This window comes from Vipera ursinii (genome assembly GCF_947247035.1).
Source record: "Vipera ursinii genome assembly, chromosome: 1".
Taxonomy (NCBI): Eukaryota; Metazoa; Chordata; class Lepidosauria; order Squamata; family Viperidae; genus Vipera; species Vipera ursinii.
This window is the reverse complement of record NC_139512.1, coordinates 355591397-355617804: the sequence shown is the minus strand read 5'-3', so window position 1 is coordinate 355617804 and position 26408 is coordinate 355591397. Positions and strand designations below refer to the sequence as shown.

Here is a 26408-nt window from a genome sequence, read left to right as displayed (position 1 = left end):
GTGAACCGCGCAGGAAAAATGTCGCCAAGTGGGGCAAAACTCACTTAACCACAGGAAATTTTGGGGGCTCCGTTGCGGTCGTACATCGAGGACCCCCTGTACAGTGTTGTCCTTGACTTTTAAAACCATTCATTTAGTGTCCCTTTGAAGTTGTAACGGCCGTGGCAAGAAAGGTCGTTAAATGGGGCACGAGGCCCTTAGCCAATGTCTCGCTTAGCGTCGGAAATTTGGGTCTCGTAAGTCGAGGACCACCAGGATTGAATTCCACTGAACGGGGCTGCCAGGATGTACATCCAAAATCTTCCAGGTGGGTGGGGTGCTCCCCCACCTCCAAACGCCCCCCCCCGAACTCATTAGTTTTTCTGCTGACTCTTTGGAAGCCTCTGCCAAGAATGCAACTAATTAGAGCAAATTAAACTATTCTGTCTCAGCACGTTCGCATGACCCCCTGGAAACCCTTCAAGCGGCGGTGGGGGGTGAGAGGAAGGGAGGAAGGAGGGAGGGAGAAGGCAAGGAGGGGGGGGAATACACCACGAGGCTTGTGGTCCACAGTTTCCTTGCACTAAATCCAGAGCGAAGGAGTTGGCGGCTTTAGGATTGTGAGCGAGTCAAGGCAGTTTTTAAGCTTGGCGAATTTTAAGATGGGCGGACTTCAATTCCCAGAATTCTATTCTGTTCTGTTCTATTCTATTCCTAATTCTTATTCTTTTTATTTTTCTTCTTCTATTCTGTTCTGTTTTGTTTTGTTCTGTTCTGTTCTGTTCTATTCCTGATTCTTATTCTTATTCTTATTCTTATTCTTTTTATTTTCTTATTCTATTCTATTCTATTCTATTCTATTCTATTCTATATTTCTATTCTATTCTATTCTATTCTATTCTATTCTATTCTATTCTCTATTTCTATTCTCTATTTCTATTCTCTATTTCTATTCTATTCTGTTCTGTTCTATTCTACTCCACTCTATTCTATATTTCTATTCTATTCTATTCTATTCTATTCTATTCTATTCTATTCTATTCTATTCTATTCTATTCTATTCTATTCTATTCTATTCTATTCTATTCTATTCTATTCTATTCTATTCTATTCTCCTCTCCTCTCCTCTCCTCTCCTCTCCTCTCCTCTCCTCTCCTCTATTCCTATTCCTATTCCTATTACATTTCCTATTCTATTAATTCTATTCTATTCTGCATTCTGTTTTCTGTTCTGTTCTGTTCTGTTCTATTCTCCCTTTCTCCTCCTTTTTCCTTCCTTTTTTGCTCTCCCTCTCCCTTCTTTTTCTATCCTTCCTTCCTTTCTTCCTCCCTCCCCCCTCCCTCTTTATCGGTCGCTCCGTAATTGGAAGAGACCATAGAGGTCTTCTAGTCCAACCCCTTGCTGAAGCAAGAAGCCATTCCTCCTTCCTTTTTCTTTCTTCCCTCTTTTCTCTCCCTTCCTTCCCTCCTTCCTTCCTCCCTCCCTTCCTTCCTCCCTCCCTCCCTCCCTCCCTCGCTCCCTCCCTCCCTTCCTTCCTCCCTCCCTCCCTTCCTTCCTTCCTTCCTTCCTCCCTCCCTCCCTCCCTCCCTTCCTTCCTCCCTCCTCCCTCCCTCCCTTCCTTCCTTCCTCCCTCCCTCCCTCCCTCCCTTCCTTCCTCCCTCCCTCCCTCCCTCCCTTCCTTCCTTCCTTGGCTGGGGAATTCTGGGAGTTGACATCCACCCATTTTAAAGTTACCAAAGTTGGGAAAGACCTGCGTACGGTGTCCCCGGCGTTAAAACAGGCGCACTCAAAAGACAAACCGCAAATTCAAGTAGCGCTGTTCCATTAAAACCCGCATACTCGGTGCTAATTGAAAAAAAGCAATATATTAGAGATTTTAGCCAAGCTTCTTCCTTGCCAGACTTAACTTTTTTTTTTTTTAACTAGCAAAGAATTCAGCTCTTTAGGGCAAAACATTGAGGAGTTTTCTTCCGGTGCTTTGACCTGCAAGTGTAGGCCAAGGTGTATATACTGGGTCCTCGACTTACAACCATTCATTGACGGACCGTTCAAAGTTACGACGGCGCTGAAAACGGAGACGTGCAACATTTTTTTTCACAGTTACGACCGTTGCAGCATCCGTGTTATCTCGTGATCAAAATCCAGGTGCTTGGCAACTGGCGTGTGCTTACGACAGGCCCGGGATCATGTGATCCCGCTTTGTGAACTTCCTGGCTGGCTTCCGACAAGTCCTCTTACTTACGGCCACAGTTGGGACCAGTATTTCTCTTGCTAAACAAGGCAGTTGCTAAGTGAAATCATGCCCGATTTAACGACCAATTTTGCCACGGTTGTTAAGCAAATAATTAGTTAAATGGTCGGTAAGTGAATCTGGCTTCCTCAGGGACTTTACTTGTCGGAAGGGTGCAAATGACCCCGGGACACTGCAAGGATCTTAAGTACAGGTAGTCCTCAACTTACGATCACAGTGGAGCCCAAAATTTATGTTGTTAAGTGAGAAATTTGTTAAGTGAATTTTGCCCCCTTGCCGCATTTGTTCAATGAATCAATGCCGTTATTAAATGAGTCACACGGTTGCTAAGTGAATCTGGCTCCCCCCATTGACTTTGCTTGTCAGAAGGTCGCAAAAGGGGATTGCACGACCCCGGGTCACTGCAACCATCACAAATATGAGCCAGTTGTCAATCATCCAAATGTAAGCCATGTGACCATGGGGACGCTGCAACGGTCATAAGTGTGAATAACTCTCCTAATTTGCTTTTTTCCCCGCCATTGTAACACTGAACAGTCGCTAAACGGACCGATGTAAGTCGAGGACTATCTGTATATGCAGTCCAATTTGGATCACGTGACCATGGGGATGCTGCAACGGTCGTAGGTGCGAGGACCTGGTTGTAAGTCTCTTATTTTCACCAAACACCCACCCCACCCCACCCCCGCTGCCAATCCTCAACAGAAATGCTCACAACAATGAAAACCTCGGACAGGAGGAAGAGCGCCGCCGGGCGGGCAGGCGGGTGTCTTGCTCGGCTGTGGCTTGGGGGGAACTTTTTTCATTGCCATGGTAACTTCGAACAGTCCTTTTTTTTGGTCATGAAGTTTTTGACACCTTGCTAGACGACTGGTGGTACTTGGATATTGCCATATCCTAAAAGTGGTACAATGGGTGAAAAGGTTGAAAAGCCCTGGACTAGATGACCTCCAAGGTCCCTTCCAACTCTATTTTATTCTATTCTATTCCATTCCATTCCAATCAATATTCTATTCTCAATATTCTATCCTATCCTATCCTATCCTATCCTATCCTATTATTCTATTCTATTCTATTCTATTCTATTCTATTCTATTCTATTCTATTCTATTCTATTCTATTCTATTTCCTTATTTCTATTCTATTCTATTCTATTCTATTCTATTCCTTATTTCTATTCTATTCTATTCTATTCTATTCTATTCTATTCTCTATTTCTATTCTCTATTTCTATTCTATTCTATTCTGTTCTATTCTACTCCACTCTATTCTATATTTCTATTCTATTCTATTCTATTCTATTCTATTCTATTCTATTCTATTCTATTCTATTCTATTATTTCCTTATTTCTATTCTATTCTATTCTATTCTATTCTATTCTATTCTATTCTATTCTATTCCTTATTTCTATTCTATTCTATTCTATTCTATTCTATTCTCTATTTCTATTCTCTATTTCTATTCTCTATTTCTATTCTATTCTGTTCTGTTCTATTCTATTCTATTCTATTCTATTCTATTCTATTCTATTCTATTCTATTCTATTCTATTCTATTCTATTCTATTCTATTCTATTCTATTCTATTCTATTCTATTCTATTCTATTCTATTCTATGTTCCCTTCTTCCTTCTTCCAAGGTCCAAATGATGGGAAAAAAATCCACTTTTTGCATTGGCTACAATCCCATTTCTACATTCTGAATTCCTGTTGTCCGGTTCTTGGTCCTGATCCAAGCCCGTTTTGACCAACCGCGGGAGGAGTTGGTTCTCGTTCCTACCTTTTGCAGATCCTTCGAGTGTTTGAGATCCACTGGCTCTCCGCCAGGCCTCCTGATTGGCCGGCATCCACCCCAGCTTCCTGCTTGGCTAGGAAATATAGCTAAACATCCAGATTGGGGAAAAGAGGCCGTTCTGGAATCTTCCTTCACATGGGTATACAGGTAGTCCTTGACTTAACAGTGGTTCGTTTAGCGACCGTCCGAAGTTACGGCAGCACGGAAAAAAGGGACTCGGGGGGCCTTTTCGATGCAGGGAATCCTTGACTTAATGACCACAACTGAGCTCAAAATTTAATGCTGCTAAGTGGAACACATGGGTGAAGTGAATTCTGCCCTGTTTTACAACCTTTTTTGCCACAGTTGTTAAGTGAATCGCTGCCGTTAAGTTAGTCACACGGTTGTTAAGTCAGTCTGGCTTCCCCATTGACTTTGCTTATCAGGAGGTTGCAAAAGGCGACCATGTGACTCCGGGACTCTGCAACCGTCATAAATGTGAGTCGGTTGCCAAGCGTCTGAATTTTGATCATGTGACCGCGAGGAGGCTGCAAGGGTCATAAGTGTGAAAAAATGGTCATAAGTCACTTTTTTCAGTGCCAGTGTAACTTTGAACGGTCACTAAATGAATGGTTGTAAGTCGAGGAATACATATACTCACATCCCCATGGTCACGTGATCAGAATTCGGACGCTTGGCAACTGACTCAGATTTATGACGGTCGCAGCATCCCGGGTGGGGGAGTCACGTGATCCCCTTTTGCGACCTTCTGACCAGCAACGTCAACAGGGGAAGCCGGATTCATTTAACGACCGTGTTATTCACTTAACAACCGCAGTGATTCACTTAACCACGGTGGCCAGAAAGGTCATCAAACGGGGCAAAAAACTCACCTCACCACTGTCTCGCCACTATATGAATTTTTTGCCTGGATTGTGGTCGTAAGGTGAGAGGACTGGAAGAAAGTGGATTTCTCAACTGAAAGAAGCTTGTTGCCATGTGGCCTGTTTGAACAGCTTCTTGGGCCCGGCCTGGCGTGCTGTGATTAATCTCCTTTTTTTTTTCTTATGGGAAACTCTTGAATAAGCAGACATCAAAAGCAGCAGATCTGGCTTTAATTTTCGAAAAGGAGGAGAAGAATATTTAGGGCGGAGAGAGAGAAAAGCGAAGGAGCCAGAGATAGGGAAGCTCTCTCCATAGCCTTGGCTGGTAGGAGGGCAGGGACTCCTGAGCTGAGTTGTTACTGGCTTTGTAGTCCCTTCCAGGATAGATAGAATAGAATAAACAGAGTTGGAAGGGACCTCGGAGGTCTTCTAGTCTGACCCCCTGCTCAGGCAGGATACCAGGGGTCTTCCAACTTGGCCCTTTGATGACTTGTGGACTTCAACTCCCAGAATTCCTCAGCCAGGATGCTTTAAGACAGGGGTCTTCCAACTTGGCCCTTTTAGGACTTGTGGACTTCAACTCCCAGAATTCCTCAGCCAGGATGCTTTAAGACAGGGGTCTTCCAACTTGGCCCTTTCATGACTTGTGGACTTCAACTCCCAGAATTCCTCAGCCAGGATGCTTTAAGACAGGGCTCTTCCTACTTGGCCCTTTGATGACTTGTGGACTTCAACTCCCAGAATTCCTCAGCCAGGTTGGCTGAGGAATTCTGGGAGTTGAAGTCCACAAGTCCTAAAAGGGCCAAGTTGGAAGACTCTCTGTTTTAGAATATATGAAATGTTAAAAAGGTTGAGAGGGTCTATTTAAATGAAAAATTTGGATATTTAAAGCTAATGAATTTTGACAAAATTATGACTAATAAGAGAGTGGTCTTAATACCGAGGGGAAACTAAGCTTCAATAAGAATCTTGAAAGCAGGACATACAATGATTTAATGAGATGACTTTTACAAATAGAATGGAAACAAGCTGATTAAAAAACACGTTATATGTTGATGTTGTTATTATATGCATAAATACTAAAAAAATGTTTAGATTCAACTTGGCATATCCTGAAAATATTAAGAATTACATTTGTTCGGTGGTAGAGAAAAGAAGAATGTTACAGGAAGAAGAGAGGCTCAAGAAATATATTATCAACCTATTGATTAATTGTAGAAATTAATGATCATGGATTGTTTTAAATATATGAACCCAGACAACACAGTATTCACGCACTAGAGATTGTTGTTGCAAAAAATTAATAAAATACATTTTTTTAAAAAAAAATTCGGACACACGGCAGTTGACTCACATTTATGACGGTCGCAGCATCCCGGGGTGTGTGTGTGTGTCACGTGATCCCCTTTTGCGACCTTCTGACCAGCCAAGTCAATGGGAGAAGCCAGAGTCACTTTAACAACCATGTTACTTGCTTTAACAATGGCAGTGATTCACTTAATGGCAAGAAAGGTTGTAAAATGGGATCGGACTGACTTAGTAGCAGAAACGTGGGGCTCAAATCATGGCTGTAAATCAAGGACCACCTGTATTCCGTCGTTTAGTTTTTACACTCGCATTTCTCCCAAAGCGAAATCGGCTCGCCCTGGATGCTTAAGCAAAGAAGCTTCTATTTTTTATTTATTTATATTTTTTTTGCAGCTTGCAAACAGCTTTTAGACTAATTTGCCAAAACTGGCACACACCAGGGTGTTGGTTTCCAACTCCGATCGTATCATCAAAGCTGGAGAACGGCTGGAATTCGGCACATACCGAAGAACAAGTTGTAACGTTACCCAACGCAGCGGGTGTTCCCCAGAGTAAACATGTTCAGACTATAAATCTAAATATTTCTTCTCCTTCCTCTTTTGCTGTTTGGTGCTTTTTCAATTGCTGCTACAGTTCTCACGTCTTGAAATGCCTTTATGCCCTCATGAGGACTAGAAACCCCACCCCTTCGTTTTAACATTTCTTTCTGGACAGCTTCTCTTGGTGACATATGTCAGCGGTATGTCATTTTATAAAAATTCCTCTTTGAGATTGTAATACAGTGTAAATTTCAATCCTTTCAAGCACATATTTTCCCATGGTCCCATCTGTATACTCTAACCAACATTTTTAGCCCTCTTTCTTATATGTTTATTTATTTATCCACTCATTCGTTTGTTCAGTCTCTATAGCTCAATCCATCTCCATTCGTGAGTCCAGGCAGCTTGCAGTTCTAAAATTAAAAACCATTAAGAGGTTAAAAAGATTTAAAACAATAAAAAGTTATTCTCCTGTTTTAAATTTTAATAAAAGTTTATGCATTTTAGCAACTACATGCTTAGCATTGGTACACAATCTTACCATATGTTTTTTTTTGGCTGCTTGAAAATTTTATAATAATTATAACTATATTCCTCGGGTAATCATTTCGATTTAATTTCACATTCACCTTGACAAAATTCTAGCTTCTCCCAACAAATACAAAATTCTAGCAGCTCACACTAAGTGCAAAATTCTGGCATATTCCAATAAGTGGAAAAATCTAGCATTTCCTGATACACACATAATTCTAACATCCCACACTGGGTGCAAAATTCTAGCATCTTCCAATAAATGCAAAATTCTAGCATCTCACACTAAGTGTAAAATTCTGGTATCTTCTAATAAATGCAAAATTCTAGCATCTCACACTAAGTGTAAAATTCTAGCATCTCCCAATAAATGCAAAATTTTAGCATCTCACCGTAAGTTCCTTTTTTAAAATTTTGAAACGAAATTCGGCTTGCTCAGAATTCCAGACAATTGAAACTCGGGACCATTTCTGCTTTTCAATTCCGAAACCGGATTTCTTCCCTTCCGATTTTCTTGAATCCGGGCGTGTCTCCTTCCATTTTGTGTTGTGTGGTTTTGTCAAGGACACGGCGAAAATATCTGGCGAAAACCTAATCAGGGATTAGCTGCAGAATCATTTTCTGATTAGGGGTTGCCTTTGAAAAGTTAAGGGACGCAGTGGCTCAGTGGGTTAGGATGCTGAGCTTGTCGATCTGAAGATCGGCATTTTGGCAGGTCAAATCCTGAGTGCCGCATAGCAGAGTGAGCGCCTGTTACTCGTCCCAGCTTCTGCCAACCTAGCAGTTCGAAAGCACGTAAAAAATGCAAGTAGAAAAATAGGGACCACGACGGTGGGAAGGGAACAGCCTTCCATGCGTCTTTGGCATCTAGTCATGCCGGCCACATGACCACGGAGACGTCCTCGGACAAGCGCTGGCTCTTCGGCTTTGAAATGGAGATGAGCACCGGCCCCTAGAGTCGGAAACGACTAGCACGCATGTGCGGGGGAACCTTTACCTTTACCTTTACCCTGAAAAGTTAGCTGTGGGTGTCTCTCTTTTGTGCAAACTCAAATTGGGAGATTGTCTTCTCCATTGTGTGTGTGTGTGTGTGTGTGTGTGTGTGTGTGTGTGTGTGTGTGTGTTAAGAGACAAAGGAATGTTCTGGATGTTAATTTTATTCAGGGTTTTTAGCGGTCAGACCCCCCCTGCCTACGTTTGAAGAAGTGTCTGCTGAAAGATCTGCAAAGGATCGAATTATTTAATTATTTAATTACTAAATTAAATTGTTTCTAACAGTTAGAACAATTAACCCGTGGAACCACCTGCCTCCAGAAGCAGTGAATGCTCCAACACTGGAAGTTTTTAAGAAGAGACTGGACAGCCATTGGTATAGGCTGAAATGGTATAGGGTTTCCTGCCTAAGCAGGGGGTTGGACTAGATGACCTCTGAGGTCCCTTCCAATTTTATTATGATGGTGATACATGTTGATCATTTACTTGAGGAATACACAGTTTGGAGCAGGTTTGTGTGTGTGTGAGTGTGAAGGCCAGACACATATGAATTTCAGAGGGTGTTCTGGGAAGATACAGCTAGTCTTCGATTTACAACGGTAATGGGGCCTGGAATTTGCATCATATGTGACGATGGTTGAAAGTTGAGGAATCCACAGGACCAAACTAATTTTTCAACGTTTTTTTTTCCGGCGGTCGTTAAGTGAATGCAGAGGTCATTAAGCGAAGGCTGCAGCTGGGTTTGAGTTATTAAGTGGCAAAGAGGGGAGAGGAAAAAAAAAAACCAGTTATTTTTTGCATGCATTTCCTCCCGACCCAGCACACAAAGTTTCATTGCATTCTTCTTTGGGTCATTCCCCCCCCCCCTTTATTCGCAATATTTTCGACTCTTCTTCCCAGGGATAAATTTCAGAACTGTATACGTAAGCCGTGGTGGTGCAGTGGCGAGAAGGCGGTATTGCAGGCTAGCTCTGCCCACTGCCAGGAAGTTCGATCCTGACCCGGCTCAAGGTTGGCTCAGCCTCCCGTCCTTCCGAGGTCGGTCAAATGAGGACCCAGAGTGTTGGGGGCAAATAGGCCGACTCTGTAAACCGCTTAGAGAGGGTTTACCGTAGAGCACTGCGAAGCGGTATATAAGTCTTAAGTGCTACTGCTGTGCCTATTGCCTCAGCCTTCGATCCTTCCGAGATTGTTAAAAAGAGGATTCAGATTGTTGGGGGCTGACTCTGTAAAACCACTTAGAGAGGGCTGTAAAGCAGTATAAAAGTCTTAAGTGCTATTGCTATTGCTTGCTTCCCTCCTTTCCTTCTTTCTCCCCTTCCCTTTTCTTCTTCTCCCCTTCCCTTCCTCCCTCCTTCCTTCCTTTTTCTCCCTCCCTCCCTCCTTCCTTCCTTCTTTCTTTCTGTCCCCACCCCTCCTTCCTTCCTTCTTTCTCTCCCCCCTCCCCTCCTCCCTACCTTCCTTCTTTCTCTCCCTCCCCCTCCCTCCCTCCTTCCTTCCTTCTCTCCCTACCCCTTCCTTCTTTCCTTCTTTCTTTCTCTCTCTACCCCTCCTTCCTTCCTTCTTTCTCTCCCTCCTCCCTTCCTCCCTCCCTTCCTTCTTTCTCTCCCTCCCCCTCCCTCCCTCCTTCCCTCCTTCCTTCCTTCCTTCTCTCCCTACCCCTTCCTTCCTTCCTTCTTTCTCTCCCTACCCCTTCCTTCCTTCCTTCCTTCTTTCTCTCCCTCCCCCTCCCTCCCTCCTTCCCTCCTTCCTTCCTTCCTTCTCTCCCTACCCCTTCCTTCCTTCCTTCTTTCTCTCCCCCCTCCCTCCCTCCCTTCCTTCCTTCCTTCTTTCTGGCCTGGACTGAGGGTTTGGGATTTTAAATGTGATTTACTTGTTGGGGCTAATTTAATTTAATTTATTTTTAACCTTGTATATTGTGTTTTAACTGCCCTGTACACCGCCCCGAGTCCTTCGGGAGAAGGGCGGTATATAAATCCAATAAAATAAATAAATAAAATGAGGACCCCCGATTGCCTTACTATATTGGTTCAACCCCCGGCCAAGAGAGAAAAACCCTTCCTCCTTCCTTTTTCTTTCTTCCCTCTTTTCTCTCCTTCCTTCCTTATTTTACTGGCTGGGAGACAAATCATAAAATAACAAGAATAACAGAGTGGGAAGGGGCCTGGGAGGTCATCTAGTCCAACCTGCTGCTCAGGCAGGAAACCCTAGACCATTTCAGACAAAATGGCTGTCCAGTCTCTTCTTAAAAACTTCCAGTGTTGGAGCATTCACCGCTTCTGGACGCAGGTTGTTAATAATAACCATAAAGTTGGAAGGGATCTTGGAGGTCTTCTAGTCCAACCCGCTGCTCAGGCAGGAAAATCTAGACCATTTCAGACAAAATGGCTGTCCAGTCTCTTCTTAAAAACCTCCAGTGTTGGAGCATTCACCGCTTCTGGAGGCAAAGTCGTTCCGCTGCTTGCTTAATTGTTCTTTCATTCTTGCACGTTTGTCCTAACAACCTGCACAACTATTTTTTTTTGTGTGTGTAATCGCACAGGCCTAAGGCTGGAAATGGGTTACGCTGGATCCAGGCCAAAGTCCTGGGCGATTTAGGCCGCCACCCAAGCCTCAGGTTGGGGCCCCTGGAAATGCATCAGGAAGCCAGTTATAAAATAATAGGAAATATTTATAGCTTGGGCTTTAGATTTTGGCTGTTGGTTTGTTCACCGAGTTTGTTTTTAATATAATTCCTTATAATATAAGGAAGCTGATTATGTCCAGGGTGGCTGGGCTGCACCATGCCACGGACAGTCACGTGTCTAAAATGGTATAATAGGCTCTCCTGGTTGAGCAGGGGGCTGGACTAGAAGACCTCTAAGGTCCCTTTCCAGCTCTTATTTTTTCTCACCCTGATCTCCATGCCTTTACCATGGTGCTAATCCCCCCACTTTTTTTTTTCTCTGATGGAACTTGGGGGTGATCCCAGCCTCCTTTTGCAACCTCTAAACCCACTTTCTCCTTCTCAAGGCAGGAAATAAGCAAGTTCCTCTCTTTTTTGGCTGCCGCATTCCACTTTAATTGGCTAATGCTTTTCTATTTGCTTTGGATTTCTTACGACAAATAAGATGGATTTTTCCCTGGCCTTGTCAGCCCTCCAAACAAATCGAGGGATGGGAGCCAAGCGTGCATCGCCCGGATGTGGTTAGCTGTGCAAAATGTGCGAGGACGGGCGCGCACGCTGGGGTGGAGGGCAGGACCCGTTTGGGGGTGTTTGCAGTCGGCGATTTTGTCCGCCCCTCTCGTTGGGATGCAAAGTTTTGGAAGAGTTTATGGTCCTGGCCTGGAGAAATTGTCTCCCTTCTTCCTTTCTTGGCGGGTGTGAGATGCACCGTCAACCGAAATAGCCCTCCTGGGCTTTGCGTCTTCTTTGAATTTCAGCGCTGACGAAAGCGTTAGAAGGAGCCACGTCTTGGCCCGGAAAGCTGGGAATTTGGCAGTCTCTCTGCGGCAGGCCGTTTCCCTCAATTAAGCGTTATTTCAATGGAAATTACGAGTTTCTGAGATGGCGTGGGTTTTCTTTCATCTCAGCACAGGCACTCGTTCGGGCAGCTTGGCAGTGGGTGGACTTCCACTCCCAGAATCCCCCAGCCAGCCTGCTTTAACAGGGGCGGACTTCCACTCCCAGAATTCCCCAGCCAGCAGGATTTAAGATGAGTAGACTTCCACTCCCAGAATCACCCAGCCAGCCTGCTTTAAGAGGGGCGGATTTCCACTCCCAGAATTCCCTAGCCAGCAGGATTCAAGATGGGTGGACTTCCACTCCCAGAATCCCCCAGCCAGCCTGCTTTAACAGGGGTGGACTTCCACTCCCAGAATCCCCCAGCCAGCCTGCTTTAACAGGGGCGGACTTCCACTCCCAGAATTCCCCAGCCAGCCTGCTTTAAGATGGTTAGGTTTCCAGTCCCAGAATTCCCCAGCCAGCATGCGTGAACATGGGTGGACTTCCACTCCCAGAATCCCCCAGCCAACATGCTTTAAGATAGGTGGACCTCCGCTCCCAGAATTCCCCAGCCAACATTTTACAGCGTGCTGGCTAGGGCATTCTGGGAGTTGATATTCACCTACCTTAAATTTGTGAAGGTTGAGAAACACTGGTGTGGTCATCAGGAGTCAACCTCAACCATTTTTTATTTTTATTTTTTGCTTTTTCAAACTGTTTTAAAAAGTTTCGTTGTTTAGTTTGAATCACAAGTCTCTGTTTCGCTTTTGACAGCTGTGAAGTTGATAAACCAATCGCCTGAGTTAATATATGTACTTTTTCTTTGCAGTCAGCGGCATTGCAATCAAACGTAAACTGGGAGCATCTAACGCTACCGGATTAAGCCTATTGTAGGCCAGTCTCCTTAAAAAATCCTTTCTCCCCCCCCCCAAGCTGAGAACCATGTCCATAAACCTATTAGAAGCAGGAAGGTCAAAAGTCAAATAATCTTGAGGGCGTGCAACGGTTTCGCCCTCTCCCTGTTGTATTCCCGCCTGCTGGGCTGTCGAAAGGAGTTTGTGTGATGGATCATCTTCGGCCTTTTTTAAAAAAACAAAACAAAACACTTTTTTGCAGTGGGTGAAATCTCGTTAAGTCAAGATTTTATCCCAAGCAGCCTTGTACTTTTTTAAGCCATGGTTCACAGCCTGCCCCCCCCCCCCCGAAGGTTTTCAGGGCTCACTCATTGCAGTTTTTTTCTTCAAAACATGGTTTAGAGTCAGCTGTGGTTTTCCCAGTAGAGATTGACGGTTGCGTGAGTTGGACCATAAGGAAGGCTGAGCATCCAAGAATGGTTGACGGTTAAGAGTCTCTTGGACTGCATACAGCTCCACAGTTCTCCTCTTCCTCTTCCTCCTCCTCCTCCTCCTCCTCCTCCTCCTCCTCCTCCCTGCAAACTCCTCTCTCTTCTAACTAACAATCATGTTACCTAGTTGGGTCATGAAACATCTGCAAGAAAAACTACCAAGCTCAGAGAGCACCAGGGACCCCACAGTTCATTTCCTCCTCCTCCTCCTCCTCCTCCTCCTCCTCCTCCTCCTCCTCCTCCTCCTCCTCCTGCTCCCTGCAAACCCCTCTCTCTTCTAACTAACAATCATCATGTTACCTAGTTGGGTCATGAAACATCTGCAAGAAAAACTTACCAAGCTCAGAGAGCACCAGGGACCCCACAGTCCTCCTCCACCTCCTCCTCCTCCTCCTTCTACTCCCTTCTAGCACTGAGGATGTTACCTAGTTGGATCATAAAACGCCTGTAAGGAAACCAGCCAGCTCAGGGAGTACCAAGGACCCCACAGTTGTTGTCATCCTCCTCCTCCCTTCTAGCACTGATGATGTTACCTAGTTGGGTCATGAAATGCCTGCAAGGCACCAAGGACTCCACAGTTTTTCTTCTTCTTCTTCTTCTTCTTCTTCTTCTTCTTCTTCTTCTTCTTCTTCTTCTTCTTCTTCTTCCTTCTCCTTCTCCTTCTCCTTCTTCTCCTTCCTCCTCCTCCTCCTCCTCCTCCTCGCAATTCCCACTCTGGCTTCCTCATTGACTTTGCTTGTCAGAATGTCGCAAAAGCAGGTCAGGTGACCCCAGGACTCTGCAACCGTCATAAGTACAAGTCAGTGGCCAACCGTCTGAATTTTGATCACGTGACCATGGGTGTGTGTGTGTTGTAATGGTCGTAAGTGTGAAAAACAGTGTTAAGTCCCTTTTTTTCAGTGCTGTTGTAACTTCGGACGGTCACTAAATGGACTGCCGTATGTCGAGGACCATCTGTTTTTTTTTATTGGCTTAAGAAGTCCTTTCTGCTGCAAGGCATAGGCAATGGAACAGGAGGGAATTTTGCTTTCGCACTCGGCGTGCCCTCGAAGTAACCTCCTCCTGCCCCCTAATAAAAATAAGATGAGGAATGTGCCTTTTTCCTTCTCGCTTCCCATTTTTGTGGCCCCCCCATTGTGCATTCGTTTAATCCGTTTATTGCAAAAGAACCCAGTGGCTGAATGAAGCGGAGAAGGATTTTATTTCAGTGTTTCGTGTGTGTGTGTGTGTGTGTTTTAAGCTGCATTAATTTAAAGCTTTTGCAATTTGCGGCTTTCCGGGTTTATTGGATCTTAACTCCCATTGTGCACAGCCAGTGGGGCCTTGGGGGAGGGTTTGTAATCCCACCTATTTGGAAAGGAAACCGCCAATTCACCAACTGGCTTGCGGAGAAGGAATTGTTTTAGGAAGCTGCTTTCAGTCCGAATTGTGATCCAGAGTCAGACACTGTGAGGCTTGCAATCATGCGTTCAATAGTTATTTATTTATTTATTTTATTTTAATTCCATTTATATCCCGCCCTTCTCCGAAGACTCAGGGCGGCTTACAAGCTTAGCAGTAGCCTTCATTCTATGTATATGCCTGCTTGTTAGGGCTTTCACACACACACCCCAAGCGGCATTATTACAAAGTCAGCTTAATTGCCCCCAACAATCTGGGTCCTCATTTTACCTACCTCGGAAGGATGGAAGGCTGAGTCAACCTTGAGCCTGGTGGGATGCGAACCTGCACTAATTGCAGGCAGCTGGTGTTACTTAAGGAGGCATTAGCCCACTGCTCCACCAAGGCTCTTAGTCCTCGACTTACAACTAGAATTTTCGTTCCTGAGCGTGGCAGTTGTTTAGTGAGCTTGCGCCGAATTTTACGTCCTTTTTTTGCCACTGCAGTGGTTAAGTCAGTCAATCAGGCATTATATAGGTAGACTTCAACTTACAACTAGAATTTCCGTTGCTAAGCATGGTGGTTGTTAAGCGAGTTTGCACCTGAATTTATGACCTTTGTCCAGGTAATGATTTAACAGCTAACCAGCTTATGTAAGATGCAAGGTGTAATGGTGAGAATGACTCAGCAGGGTCTGTGTCCCTTTAAGAGCCAGCAGGGTCTGTGTCTCTTTAAGAGCCTCTGTGTAAAACGGAAGGCTCGCTGCTGTATTCTCTTCTCTTCCATTTTCCTCCTGTAACTGTGGTGTGTTAGATCTTGCTGTATTAGCATGTGTATGTCTATTGTTCCTGGTATATGACATTGTAGATAGTGTAAGATAAGCCACCATTTAATACAGACCACCATTTACTGTGTTTACTCCTGGGTTATCTCAGCCCAATAAGACTGTGCTCGCTCTGACAACCTTTTCTTCCAGGTCGGTTAAGTGAATCACTGTAGTTAATAAGTGAATCAATCAGGCATTACATAGATAGTCCTCAAGTTACGACTAGAATTTCCGTTGCTAAACATGGCGGTTGTTAGGAGCGCCTTATTTTATGACCTTTTCTTCCATGTCGGTTAAGTGAATCACTGCAGTTGTTAAGTGAATCAATCAGGCATTATATAGATAGTCCTCGAGTTACGACTAGAATTTCCATTGCTAAGCTTGGCAGTTGTTAAATTTATTTATTTATTTATTTATTTATTTATTTATTTATTTATTTATTTATTTATTATATTTTTATACTGCCCTTCTCCCGAAGGACTCAGGGCGGTGTACAGGGCAATAAATATAAAAACAGAATACAAAAGTTAAAAAACGATTAAATATAATGCCCAAATTTAAAATTTAAAACAATAATTAAAAACATATTAAAACCCTCCTTTTAACAGTCATTTTTGCCATGTAATTAAGTGAATTGCTGCTGTTCTTAAGTGAATCACTCAAACATTACATAGATAGTCCTCAACCAAAATTTTCATTGATAAAATGGAATGGAATATAGAATAGAATAGAATAGAATAGAATAGAATAGAATAGAATAGAATAGAATAGAATAGAATAGAATAGAATAGAATAGAATAGAAGAATAGAATAGAATAGAGAATAAAATAGAATAGAGAATAGAATTAGAATAGAATAGAAATAGAATAGAATAATAACTTTGTCACTTTGAATGTACACTAATCGGCATACATTAAAATGAAATTTCATTGCACACAGCTCTCAGAGGGTCACCACCTCTGAGATACACTACATAAATATGACAAAAAGAAATAAATAAATACAGAATTATGCATATGCCCACATATATTATATGACACAGAGAAACAACAGATATGTAAAGAGGTGCATAGCAGGCAAAACGAATCTTGCGAGTTTACCAGACAGATGGCATAGGGAACAAAGCTATTACAGAATCGGGTAGTCCTGTTATAAATACTTCTGAACCTCCTCCCAGAGGGGAGCAACAGGAACAGACCACGAAGTGGGTCTGTGGGGTCTCTAACGTTGCTTTGAGCTCTAAGCACATATAAACGCTTATAAGCAGTATCCTGAATACCAGGAAGCAAGCTTCCTGTGATCTTGCTAAGCGACGGCGGTTGTTAAGTAACTTGTGCCTGATTTTTATGACTGTTTTTGCCAGGGTTGTGAGGTAAATCTTTGCAGTTGTTAAATGAATTGCTTGGTCGTTAAGCGAATCCGGCTTCCCCCATTGACTTCGCTTGTCGGAAGCCAGCTGGGAAGGACTCAAATAGAGAGCATGTGACCTCAGGTTGCTGCAACCATTGTAAATATTGCCCAAGTGCCCAAATCTTGATTATGTGACAGTGGGGGGTGAGGTTACTGCAATGGTCATATGTGTGAGGTCCGGTCGTAAGTCACTTTTTTCAGCATTGTTGTAACTTTTAAACGGATGCTAAACGAATGGTTGTAAACTGAGGACTGCCTGTATAAAGATAATTTCTTCCCCTGTTTTGTTAATTGCGCTTCTGTTCCGTTGTGGTCTTTTTAATTCTCTTTTTCTTTTTCTTTTGTTTTTTTTTCTGTTCCAGTTGAAACTGTGGAACAAATTCCGGGTTTCTAACATCCCCTCGCTGATATTTATAGATGCCAACACTGGGAAAGTGATTTGTCGGAACGGCCTTTTGGTGATCCGGGATGACCCAGAAGGTAAGAGGAGACGGAACGGGTTCCTTGTTGGGCCAAAATTCTTCCCATCCATGTAGGTACAGAGGTGGGGAACAATGGCCCTTTTATGTTTTCTGGACTTCAACTCCCAGAATTCCTGAGCCAACAAGGGTAACCATGGCCCTTTTATGACTTGTGGACTTCAGCTCCCAGAATTCCTGAGCCATGGGTAGGGAACTATGGCCTTTTTATAACTCGTGGACTTCAACTCCCAGAATCCCTGAGCCATCTTAAGGAACGATGGCCCTTTTATGACTTGTGGACTTCAACTCCCAGAATTCCTTAGCCAGCCTGAAGAACTGTGGCCCTTTTACAACTTGTGGACTTCAACTCCCAGAATTCCTTAGCCAGCATGAAGAACGGTGGCCCTCTTATGACCTGGGGACTACAACTTGCAGAATTCCTGAGACAACATGAGGAACTATGGCCCTTTTATGGGCTGGCTCAGGAATTCTGGGAGTTGAAGTTCGTAAGTCTTAAAAGGGCCATGGTTCCCCACCCTGGCTTCTAGGACACCTTCCCATTCTAAGCATCATCTAAGCATCTTCCCCATCATTCTCAGAGTTGGAGTCAGGTGGATGTTTTATTTATTTTATATATTTACGTATCTATTTCTTTCCTTCCTGTATTATTTTTTTATAAATCACTGAAGGCAGCAACATACTTCCAATGCTCCTTCCGTTCCCTGTGTTCCCCACAATAACAACCCTGTGAGGTGGGTTGGGCTGAGAGAGGGACTGGCCCAAAGTTACCCAGCGGCTTTTGTACCTAAGGTGGAACCGGAACTCTCAGTCTCCTGGTGATTGGCCCAAAGTCACCCAGTCAGGTCTCACACCTAAGGTAGGACTAGAACTCACCATCTCTTGATGGCTGGTCCAAAGTCACCCAGCTGACTTTCATGCTTAAGGCAGGACTAGAACTCACCATCTCCTGGTGATTGGCCCAAAGTTACACTGCCAGCTTTCATGCCTAAGGCGGGACTAGAACTCACCATCTCCTGGTGATTGGCCCAAAGTTACACTGCCAGCTTTCATGCCTAAGGCGGAACTAGAACTCACTGATTCCTGGTGATTGGCCCAAAGTCACTCAGTTGGTTTTTGTGCCTAAGGCAGAACTAGAACTCACCCTCTCCTGGGGTAATTGGCTCAAAGTCACCCAGTCAGCTTTCATGCCTAAGGCGGGACTAGAACTCACCGTCTCCTGGTGATTGGCCCAAAGGTACGCAGCTAGCTTTCATGCCTAAGGCGGGACCAGAACTCACCGTCTACTGGTGATTGGCCCAAAGTCACCCAGCTGACCTTCATGCTTAAGGCAGGACTAGAACTCACCGTCTCCTAGTTTCCAACCTTATTGCCTTAACCACTAGACCCAGCTGACTCTCATTCATGGTGAGCAATGGATGGAATTTTAATTAATTCAATAAATAGCCATATCTCTCATCAGCCTCTCTTGACACCCCCCCCCCTTCTTTTGGCTTTCCTCCCCCAGGGCTGGAGTTCCCTTGGGGTCCTCGGCCGTTCGGCGAAGTGGTGGCTGGCCCCCTTCTCCGAAATAGCGGGCCTCCCCTCGAGAGCAGCGTCCTGGAAGGTTCCCATGTCGGGGTTTACTTCTCTGCGCATTGGGTGAGCGCCCCTCTTCTCCTCCTCTGGGGTCTCTGGGAAAGGTTGCCCCAAATTTGTCCTCGCTCCTTGAAATTGCAAAGCTTTGGTTTCAGCTTCAGAGGCCAGGGAGTTCTCGACTTACGATGCCTTCCCATTGCAAACAGCCACATGAACGCGGGACCTCACTCTGCCCACCACTCCACATACAGTGGCAGTGAGTTCCACGAGCGAACAGTTGCAGATGAATCCGACTTACCCAGCAATTCTCGACGTACAACTGTTCATTTAATGACCGTTTGAAGTTTGGTCAGTCCTACTTTGCGCGGGGGGGACTTACGACTTATGACCTGGACTCAAAGATCTGATGGTTCCTGGGGGGGAGGTTTGAGAGAGAACGGGTCATGTGACCGGACTTTTGAAGCACTACAGGTAGTCCTCGAGTTATGACCACAATTGAGCTCCAAAGTGAGACATTTGTTTTACGACCTTTCTTGCCACCGTCATTAAGCGAATCACTGCCATTCTTAAGTCAGCAACACGGTCGTTAAGTGGATCTGGCTTCCCCATTGACTTTGCTGGTCAGAAGGTCGCAAAAAGGGATCACGTGAGGCCCCGGGACGCTGCGGCCAATCATAAATACGAGTCAATTGCCAAGCATCTGAATTTTGGTCAAGTGACCGCGGGGATGCTGCAACGGTCGTAAGTGTGAACAACAGTCGTAAGTCACTTTTTCCAGTGCCGTTGAAACGTCAGACGGTCACTAAATGAAACATCGTAAGTCAAGGGCTTCCTGTTTCCTGATTCATCCTTAGCTTGTAGTGGTGCTTAGGTGTCTGCGTTTCCTAGTAGCCCTTCATTTCGGTGAGGGAAAATCCACTTAAGTTTCTAGTCCTCTGCGTGTATCAGTTTGCCAGCCTGCATGCCATATTCTTCTAGTTATTTCTGGCCCTTGGAGAAGAAAGGGACAAAAAAAATGTCTTTTTGGTAGTATAGCAAGAGCTTCCCTGGAGGAGCTAATTCCTCGGCTGTTTGCCTTAATTTTAATTCTTTTTAAACTTTTTCTTCCTGCAGTGCCCGCCTTGCAGAAGTCTGACTCGGGTTCTGGTGGAATCTTACCGGAAAATCAAAGAAGCTGGTCAAAAATTCGAGATTGTCTTCGTTAGTGCCGACAGGTAAGTACGAATTCCACCCAGAATCCCAAAGGGAGGGGCGTAAATCCTGTTTTTAGCCCTTTTTATACCTGGATGGAATTTGAGATCAGTGGAGTATTCTGAGCCCCCCCCCATAAAAGGAGAAAGGGAGGGAAGGGGGGGGAGAAAAAGGGGAAGGAAACAGGAAGGGAAGAAAAAGAGAAGGGAGGAAGTAGAAGGAAGGAGTAATGAGGGAGGAAGAGATCAAGAGAGGGAAGAAGGAAGGAGAGAAGAAGGAAGGAAAGTGAAGAGAGGAGAAGAGGATGAGAAGAGGGAAGAAAGAAGGAAGGTTTGGGGAATGAAGGAAAGAGGGAGGAAGGGAGCGAGGAAGGGAAGAAGGTTAACAAAATAAGTGGAGGGAGGGAAGGAGGGAGGGAGGGACAAAGGAAGGAAGGAAGAAGGAGAGAGGGAGAAATAAAAGAAAGAAATGGGGGGAAGGAAGAAAAAAGTGAAGGATAAAAAGGGAGGGAGGGGGGAAAGGGAAGGAAGGGGAAGAAGAAATGGGGAAGGAAAGAAAAAGGGGAAGAGGAAAGGAGGAGGAAGGAGTAATGAGGGAGGAAGAGCAAGGGGAAGCAAGGAAGGAGAAGAGGAGGAATGAAGGGGAGAGGAGAAGAGAAAATGAGAAGAAGGAAGGAAGGTTTGGAGAATGAAAGAGGGAGCGAGGAAGGGAAGAAGGTTAAAGTGGAGGGAGGGAAGGCAGGAGGGGAGGAGAGAGGCAGGGAGGGAGGGAGGGACAAAGGAAGGAAGGAAGGAGAGAGGGAAAAATAAACGAAAGAAATGGAAGAAAAGGAAAGAGGTGCTCCAACACTGGAGGTTTTTAAGAAGAGATTGGGCAGCCATCTGTCTGAAATGGTATAGTGTCTCCTGCCTGAGCAGGGGGTTGGACTAGATGACCTCCAAGGTCCCTTCCCACTCTGTTGTTCTGATTAAATAAATTAATAAATAATAAATAAATAATAAATAAATAAATAAATAAATAAATAAATAAATAAATACACACACCGCCCTGAGTCCTTCGGGAGAAGGGCAGTATACAAATAATAAAATTAATTAATAAATAATAAATAATTCCTGTGTCCCCTGCAGGTCGGAGGAGTCATTCAAACAGTATTTCAGCGAAATGCCCTGGTTATCGATCCCCTACGCCGATGAAGGGCGGCGGTCACGTCTCAACCGGCTGTACGGCATTCAAGGTAATCGAAAGTAGATATATATATATAGAGAGAGAGATAACCTTTATTGACATTTTTTTTTACTCTGGGCACAATGGCACACATTAAAAATGAAATTTAGTTGCCTGCTCCTAAAGCGTACACATACATAACACATGCTTAAAACATACTATTTATAACATATGTATAGACCTACACCCTTACATATAAGTAACATATAAATATTAATCACAACATAATAAGCAGGCATATACATAGAATGAAGGCTACTGCTAAGCTTGTAAGCCGCCCTGAGTCTTCGGAGAAGGGCGGGATATAAATGGAATTAAAAATAAAAATAAAAATAAAACATATAAATATTAATCAAAAGTCACCCCTTTCTGGATTTTAATCAGGCTAGTTTTGGGCATCTCCACTTAACTCTAACCCTAATCCTCCCCTCTCTTTCTGGACCGACCTATCTAGGCTGGGCTCTTTCCTGCACCAAATGAAAAACGACAGCATAATATATAAATATAAAGGTCTTAAAATCAGAACGATCATGTGAGAAACACTTCCATCGTCTGAGGAAAATATTAAAAATTAAAAAAAATTCAAAACTCAAAGGACAAACTCCACAGGCCAATAGGTTTCGGGGTTATTTCTGTTTTTTATGCCAATTATTTTCTCTGTTTCAATGACTCGCCTTACAGCCATTATTTGCCAGGCTGAATGATGGTCGTAAGTAGAGGACTCGATGTCCATTAGAACAGTCAGCCTTACAACAACTCTTCAAAGGAGGCATTAAGGCAGGGATCTTCACACTTGGCCCTTTTATGACTTGTGGACTTCAACTCCCAGAATTCCTCAGTCGGCCATTTTGATAAAACTGCAGCCTTGGATTCAGACCAGGGGTCTTCAAACGGGGCCCTTTTATGACTTGTGGACTTCTATTCCCAGAATTCCTCAGTTGGCCATTTTGATGAAACCGCGGGCATAGATCCAGACCAGGGGTCTTCAAACGGGGCCCTTTTATGACTTGTGGACGTCAACTCCCAGAATTCCTCAGTCGGCCATTTTGATAAAACTGCAGCCTTGGATCCAGACCAGGCGTCTTCAAACGGGACCCTTTTATGACTTGTGGACTTCTATTTCCAGAATTCCTCAGTTGGCCATTTTGATGAAACCACGGGCATAGATCCAAACCAGGGGTCTTCAAACGTGGCCCTTTTATGATTTGTGGACTTCTACTCCCAGAATTCCTCAGTCGGCCATTTTGATAAAACTGCAGCCTTGGATCCAGACCAGGAGTCTTCATACTTGGCCCTTTTATGATTTGTGGACTTTAACTGCCAGAATTCCTCAGGCAGCCATTTTGATGAAACCGTGGGCTTAGATCCAGACCAGGGGTCTTCAAACGTGGCCGTTTTATGACTTGTGGACTTCTACTCCCAGAATTCCTCAGTCGGCCATTTTGATGAAACCACGGGCATAGATCCAAACCAGGGGTCTTCAAACGTGGCCCTTTTATGACTTCTGGACTTCTACTCCCAGAATTCCTCAGTCGGCCATTTTGATAAAACTGCAGCCTTGGATACAGACCTGGAGTCTTCATACTTGGCCCTTTTATGACTTGTGGACTTCAACTCCCAGAATTCCTCAGCCAGGCCTGGCTGAGGAATTCTGGGAGTTGAAGTCCACAAGTCATAAAAGGGCCAAGTTTGAAGACCCCTGCACTCAGACATCACTTGGAGAACATGGCGGCTGGATGCTTGCCAGGCCTCCAGAGAGCTGGAAAATGTCAAACTGCGTTATTTGCACAACAGCCCTGCGGTGTACAGGTGCTCCTCAGCTTACGATCACAACGGAACCCAACATTTCTGTCGCTAAAGTGAAACATTGGCTAAGTGATCCTTTGCCCCATTTCATGACCTTCCTTGCTACAGTTGCTGAGTGAGTCACTGCAGTTGTTAACTTAGTCACACGGTCGTTAAGTGAATCTGACTTTCCCGTTGACTTTGCTTGTCAGAAGGTCGCAAAAGTGGGGGGTTGTCACACGACCCCAGGACGCCGCGACCGTCGTAAATACGTCTGTCGGCTGCCAAGCGTCTGAATTTTGATCGCGTAAACCTGGGGACGGCGCAGCGGTCGTAAGCGTGAAAAGCGCTCCTGAGTCCGTTTTTCCAGTGCCGTTGCAACTTTGAACGGTCGCTAAATGAACTGTTGTAAAGTCGAGGACTACCTGTAGGTGATACTCTGGCTCGGGAGGCTTTGAAGCTTCCCAGCTTTGGGGGGAGGGGGGAAACGTGCCGTATTTTAGCTCAACTCTGAATCGGGGTGCAGGTTTTCCCGGGAATCGGGGGGTCCTTTTAAGTGAAGCCAACAATCGCCTTTGCCTTTTCGGCCGTGGCATCACACAAGTGGCCCGGGAGAAGCTTGTTGTGGTTGCCGTTTTTTTGTGGGTTTTTTTGGTGCGCTTGCCGGAGAGAGAAGACGGGAAGGGCAGGGAGGGCCAAGGCTGCCGCCGGCCCCACTTGCAGGGGATCCGATTGCAGAGCAGCTGAAGAACAGGTGGCTGTCCGCACAGGCCGTCTCCTCACCTGCATCGGGTTTCTCGGGCCATTTTGGGGTTCGAGAAGAGGCGGAGCCATGACGGCTAAAGGAGAAAGGCTTCGACTTGGCTCTTTTCCCAAGCGGGGTTAAGCTCTGCAACCCACCTGCACTGGGCAGGTTTTCTCCTTCCCTCTCTCTTTCCTTTTTTTTCTTTTCTTCCTCCCTCCTCTCTCTTTCCTTCCTTCTCTCTCTCTTTTCCCTTCTCTCTCTCCTTCCTTCCTTCCTCCCTCCCTCCCTTCTTTCTCTCTCCGCCCTTCCTTCCTTCCTCCCTCCTCTCTTCCTCCCTCCCTCCCCCCTTTCCTTCCTTGCTTCCTTCCTTCTTTCTCTCTTCTTTCTCCTCCCTCCCTCGCTTCTCTCTCACCTCCCTCGCTTCTCTCTCTCTTTTCCCTTCTCTCTCTCCTTCCTTCCTTCCTCCTTCCTCCCTCTCTCCCTCCTCTCCTTCCTCCCTCCCTCCCTTCTCTCTCTCTGCACCCTTCCTTCCTCCCTCCTCTCTTCCTCCCTCCCTCCTTCCCTTCCTTGCTTCCTTCCTTCTTTCCTCTTCTTTCTCCTCCCTCGCTTCTCTCTCACTTCCCTCGCTTCTCTCTCTCCTTCCTTCCTCCATCTCTCCCTTCTTTCTCCTTCCTTCCTTCCTCCCTTCCTCCTTCCTCCCTCCCTCCCTCCTTTCCTTCCTTGCTTCCTTCCTTCCTCCCTCTCTCCCTTCTTTCTCTCTCCACCCTCCCTCCCTCCTTTTCTTCCTTGCTTCCTTTTCTCTCTTCTTTCTCCTCCCTCTCTCCCTTCTTTCTCTCTCCACCCTCCCTCCCTCTTTCCTGTATCCTTTTCACTGAGAATCGAACATGCAGTCTGATTATCCCAAAGCTGCTTTTTCAAGAGGCAACTGGATTTGTTTTCCTTTGAAGACGTTTCGCTTCCCCTCCCGGAAGCTTCTTCAGCTCTGACTGGATGGTGGGGAATAATAATAATAATAAATAATAATAATAATAATAATAATAATAATAATAATAATAATAATAATAATAATAATAATAATTTGGAAGGGACCTTGGAGGTCATCTAGTCCAACCCCCTGCTCAGGCAGGAAACCCTATACCATTTCAGACAAATGGCTGTCCAGTCTCTTCTTAAAAACCTCCAGTGTTGGAGCATTCACCACTTCTGGAGGCAGGTTGTTCCACTGGTTAATTGCTCTCACTGTCAGGAACTTTCTCCCTAGTTCTAGGTTGCTTCTCTCCTTGATGAGTTTCCATATCCGTTGCTTCTTGTCCTGCCTTCAGGCGCTCTGGAGAATAGCTTGACTCCTTCTCCTTTGGGGCAGCCCCTGAGACATTGGAAGGCTGCTATCATGTCCCCCCTCATCCTTCTCTTCATTAAACTACACATACCCAATTCCAGCAAACGTTCCTTGTATGTTTTAGCCTCCAGTTAACAGTGTTCAACAGTGTTCAACCGTGAAGGGAACACAGGGCAGAACACCTCCTGCAGAAAGCACAGCGCCACAACACACAGCCCTTTCCGCAAGGTCCATTGGCACCACTCAGGTGACCCTGAGGACACAAGACACAAACCTCCAAGTGGCCTCAAGGACTCTCTAAAAGGAATGCAAACGACCGGCTGTCTGCAAGGAGTATAAATCCTTCCTTTTCCCCACCATCCCAGTCAGAGCTGAAGAAGCTTCTTGGAGGGGAAGCGAAACGTCTTCAAAAGAAAAACAAAGGAAGTCCAGTTGCCTCCTGAAAAAGCACCTTTGGGGGAAGGATGAAAGGGAAAGAGGAAGATGGAAGGGAAACAAGGAGAAGGATAGGAGAGAGAGACAGAGAAAGAGGAAGAAGAAAGAAAGAAAGAAAGAAAGAAAGAAAGAAAGAAAGAAAGAAAGAAAGAAAGAAAGAAAGAGAGTCTGCAAGGAGTATAATTCCTTCCATTTCCCCACCATCCCAGTCAGAGCCGAAGAAGCTTCTTGGAGGGGAAGCGAAACGTCTTCAAAGGAAAAACAAAGGAAGTCCAGTTGCCTCCTGAAAAAGCACCTTTGGGGGAAGGATGAAAGGGAAAGAGGAAGATGGAAGGGAAACAAGGAGAAGGATAGGAGAGAGAGACAGAGAAAGAGGAAGAAAAAGGAAAGAAAGAAAGAAAGAAAGAAAGAAAGAAAGAAAGAAAGAAAGAAGAAAGAAAAGAGAGAAAGAAAGAAAGAAAGAAAAAGAAAGAAAAAGAAAGAAAGAAAGAAAGAAAGAAAGAAAGAAAGAAAGAAAGAAAGAAAGAGTCTGCAAGGAGTATAATTCCTTCCATTTCCCCACCATCCCAGTCAGAGCCGAAGAAGCTTCTTGGAGGGGAAGCGAAACGTCTTCAAAGGAAAAACAAAGGAAGTCCAGTTGCCTCCTGAAAAAGCACCTTTGGGGGAAGGATGAAAGGGAAAGAGGAAGATGGAAGGGAAACAAGGAGAAGGATAGGAGAGAGAGACAGAGAAAGAGGAAGAAAAAGGAAAGAAAGAAAGAAAGAAAGAGAAAGAAAGAAAGAAAGAGAAAGAAAGAAAGAAAGAAAGAAAGAAAGAAAGAAAGAAAGAAAGAAAGAAAGAAAGAAAGAAAGAGAGTCTGCAAGGAGTATAATTCCTTCCATTTCCCCACCATCCCAGTCAGAGCCGAAGAAGCTTCTTGGAGGGGAAGC

At 44.8% G+C, this 26408-nt stretch overlaps 1 protein-coding gene across 2 annotated transcripts in view; it reads left to right on the top strand.

Moving 5' to 3' along the window:
• The window catches only part of NXN (nucleoredoxin), a 55039-nt gene that overhangs the window by 5626 nt on the left and 23005 nt on the right, over positions 1–26408 (top strand). For both annotated transcript variants that reach the window (XM_083379805.1, XM_083379804.1), the window contains exons 2-5: positions 17066–17183; positions 18690–18823; positions 19874–19974; positions 21079–21185. In XM_083379805.1, coding sequence (XP_083235931.1) covers positions 17066–17183; positions 18690–18823; positions 19874–19974; positions 21079–21185 — 460 coding nt within the window. The remainder of the gene's footprint in view (positions 1–17065; positions 17184–18689; positions 18824–19873; positions 19975–21078; positions 21186–26408) is intronic.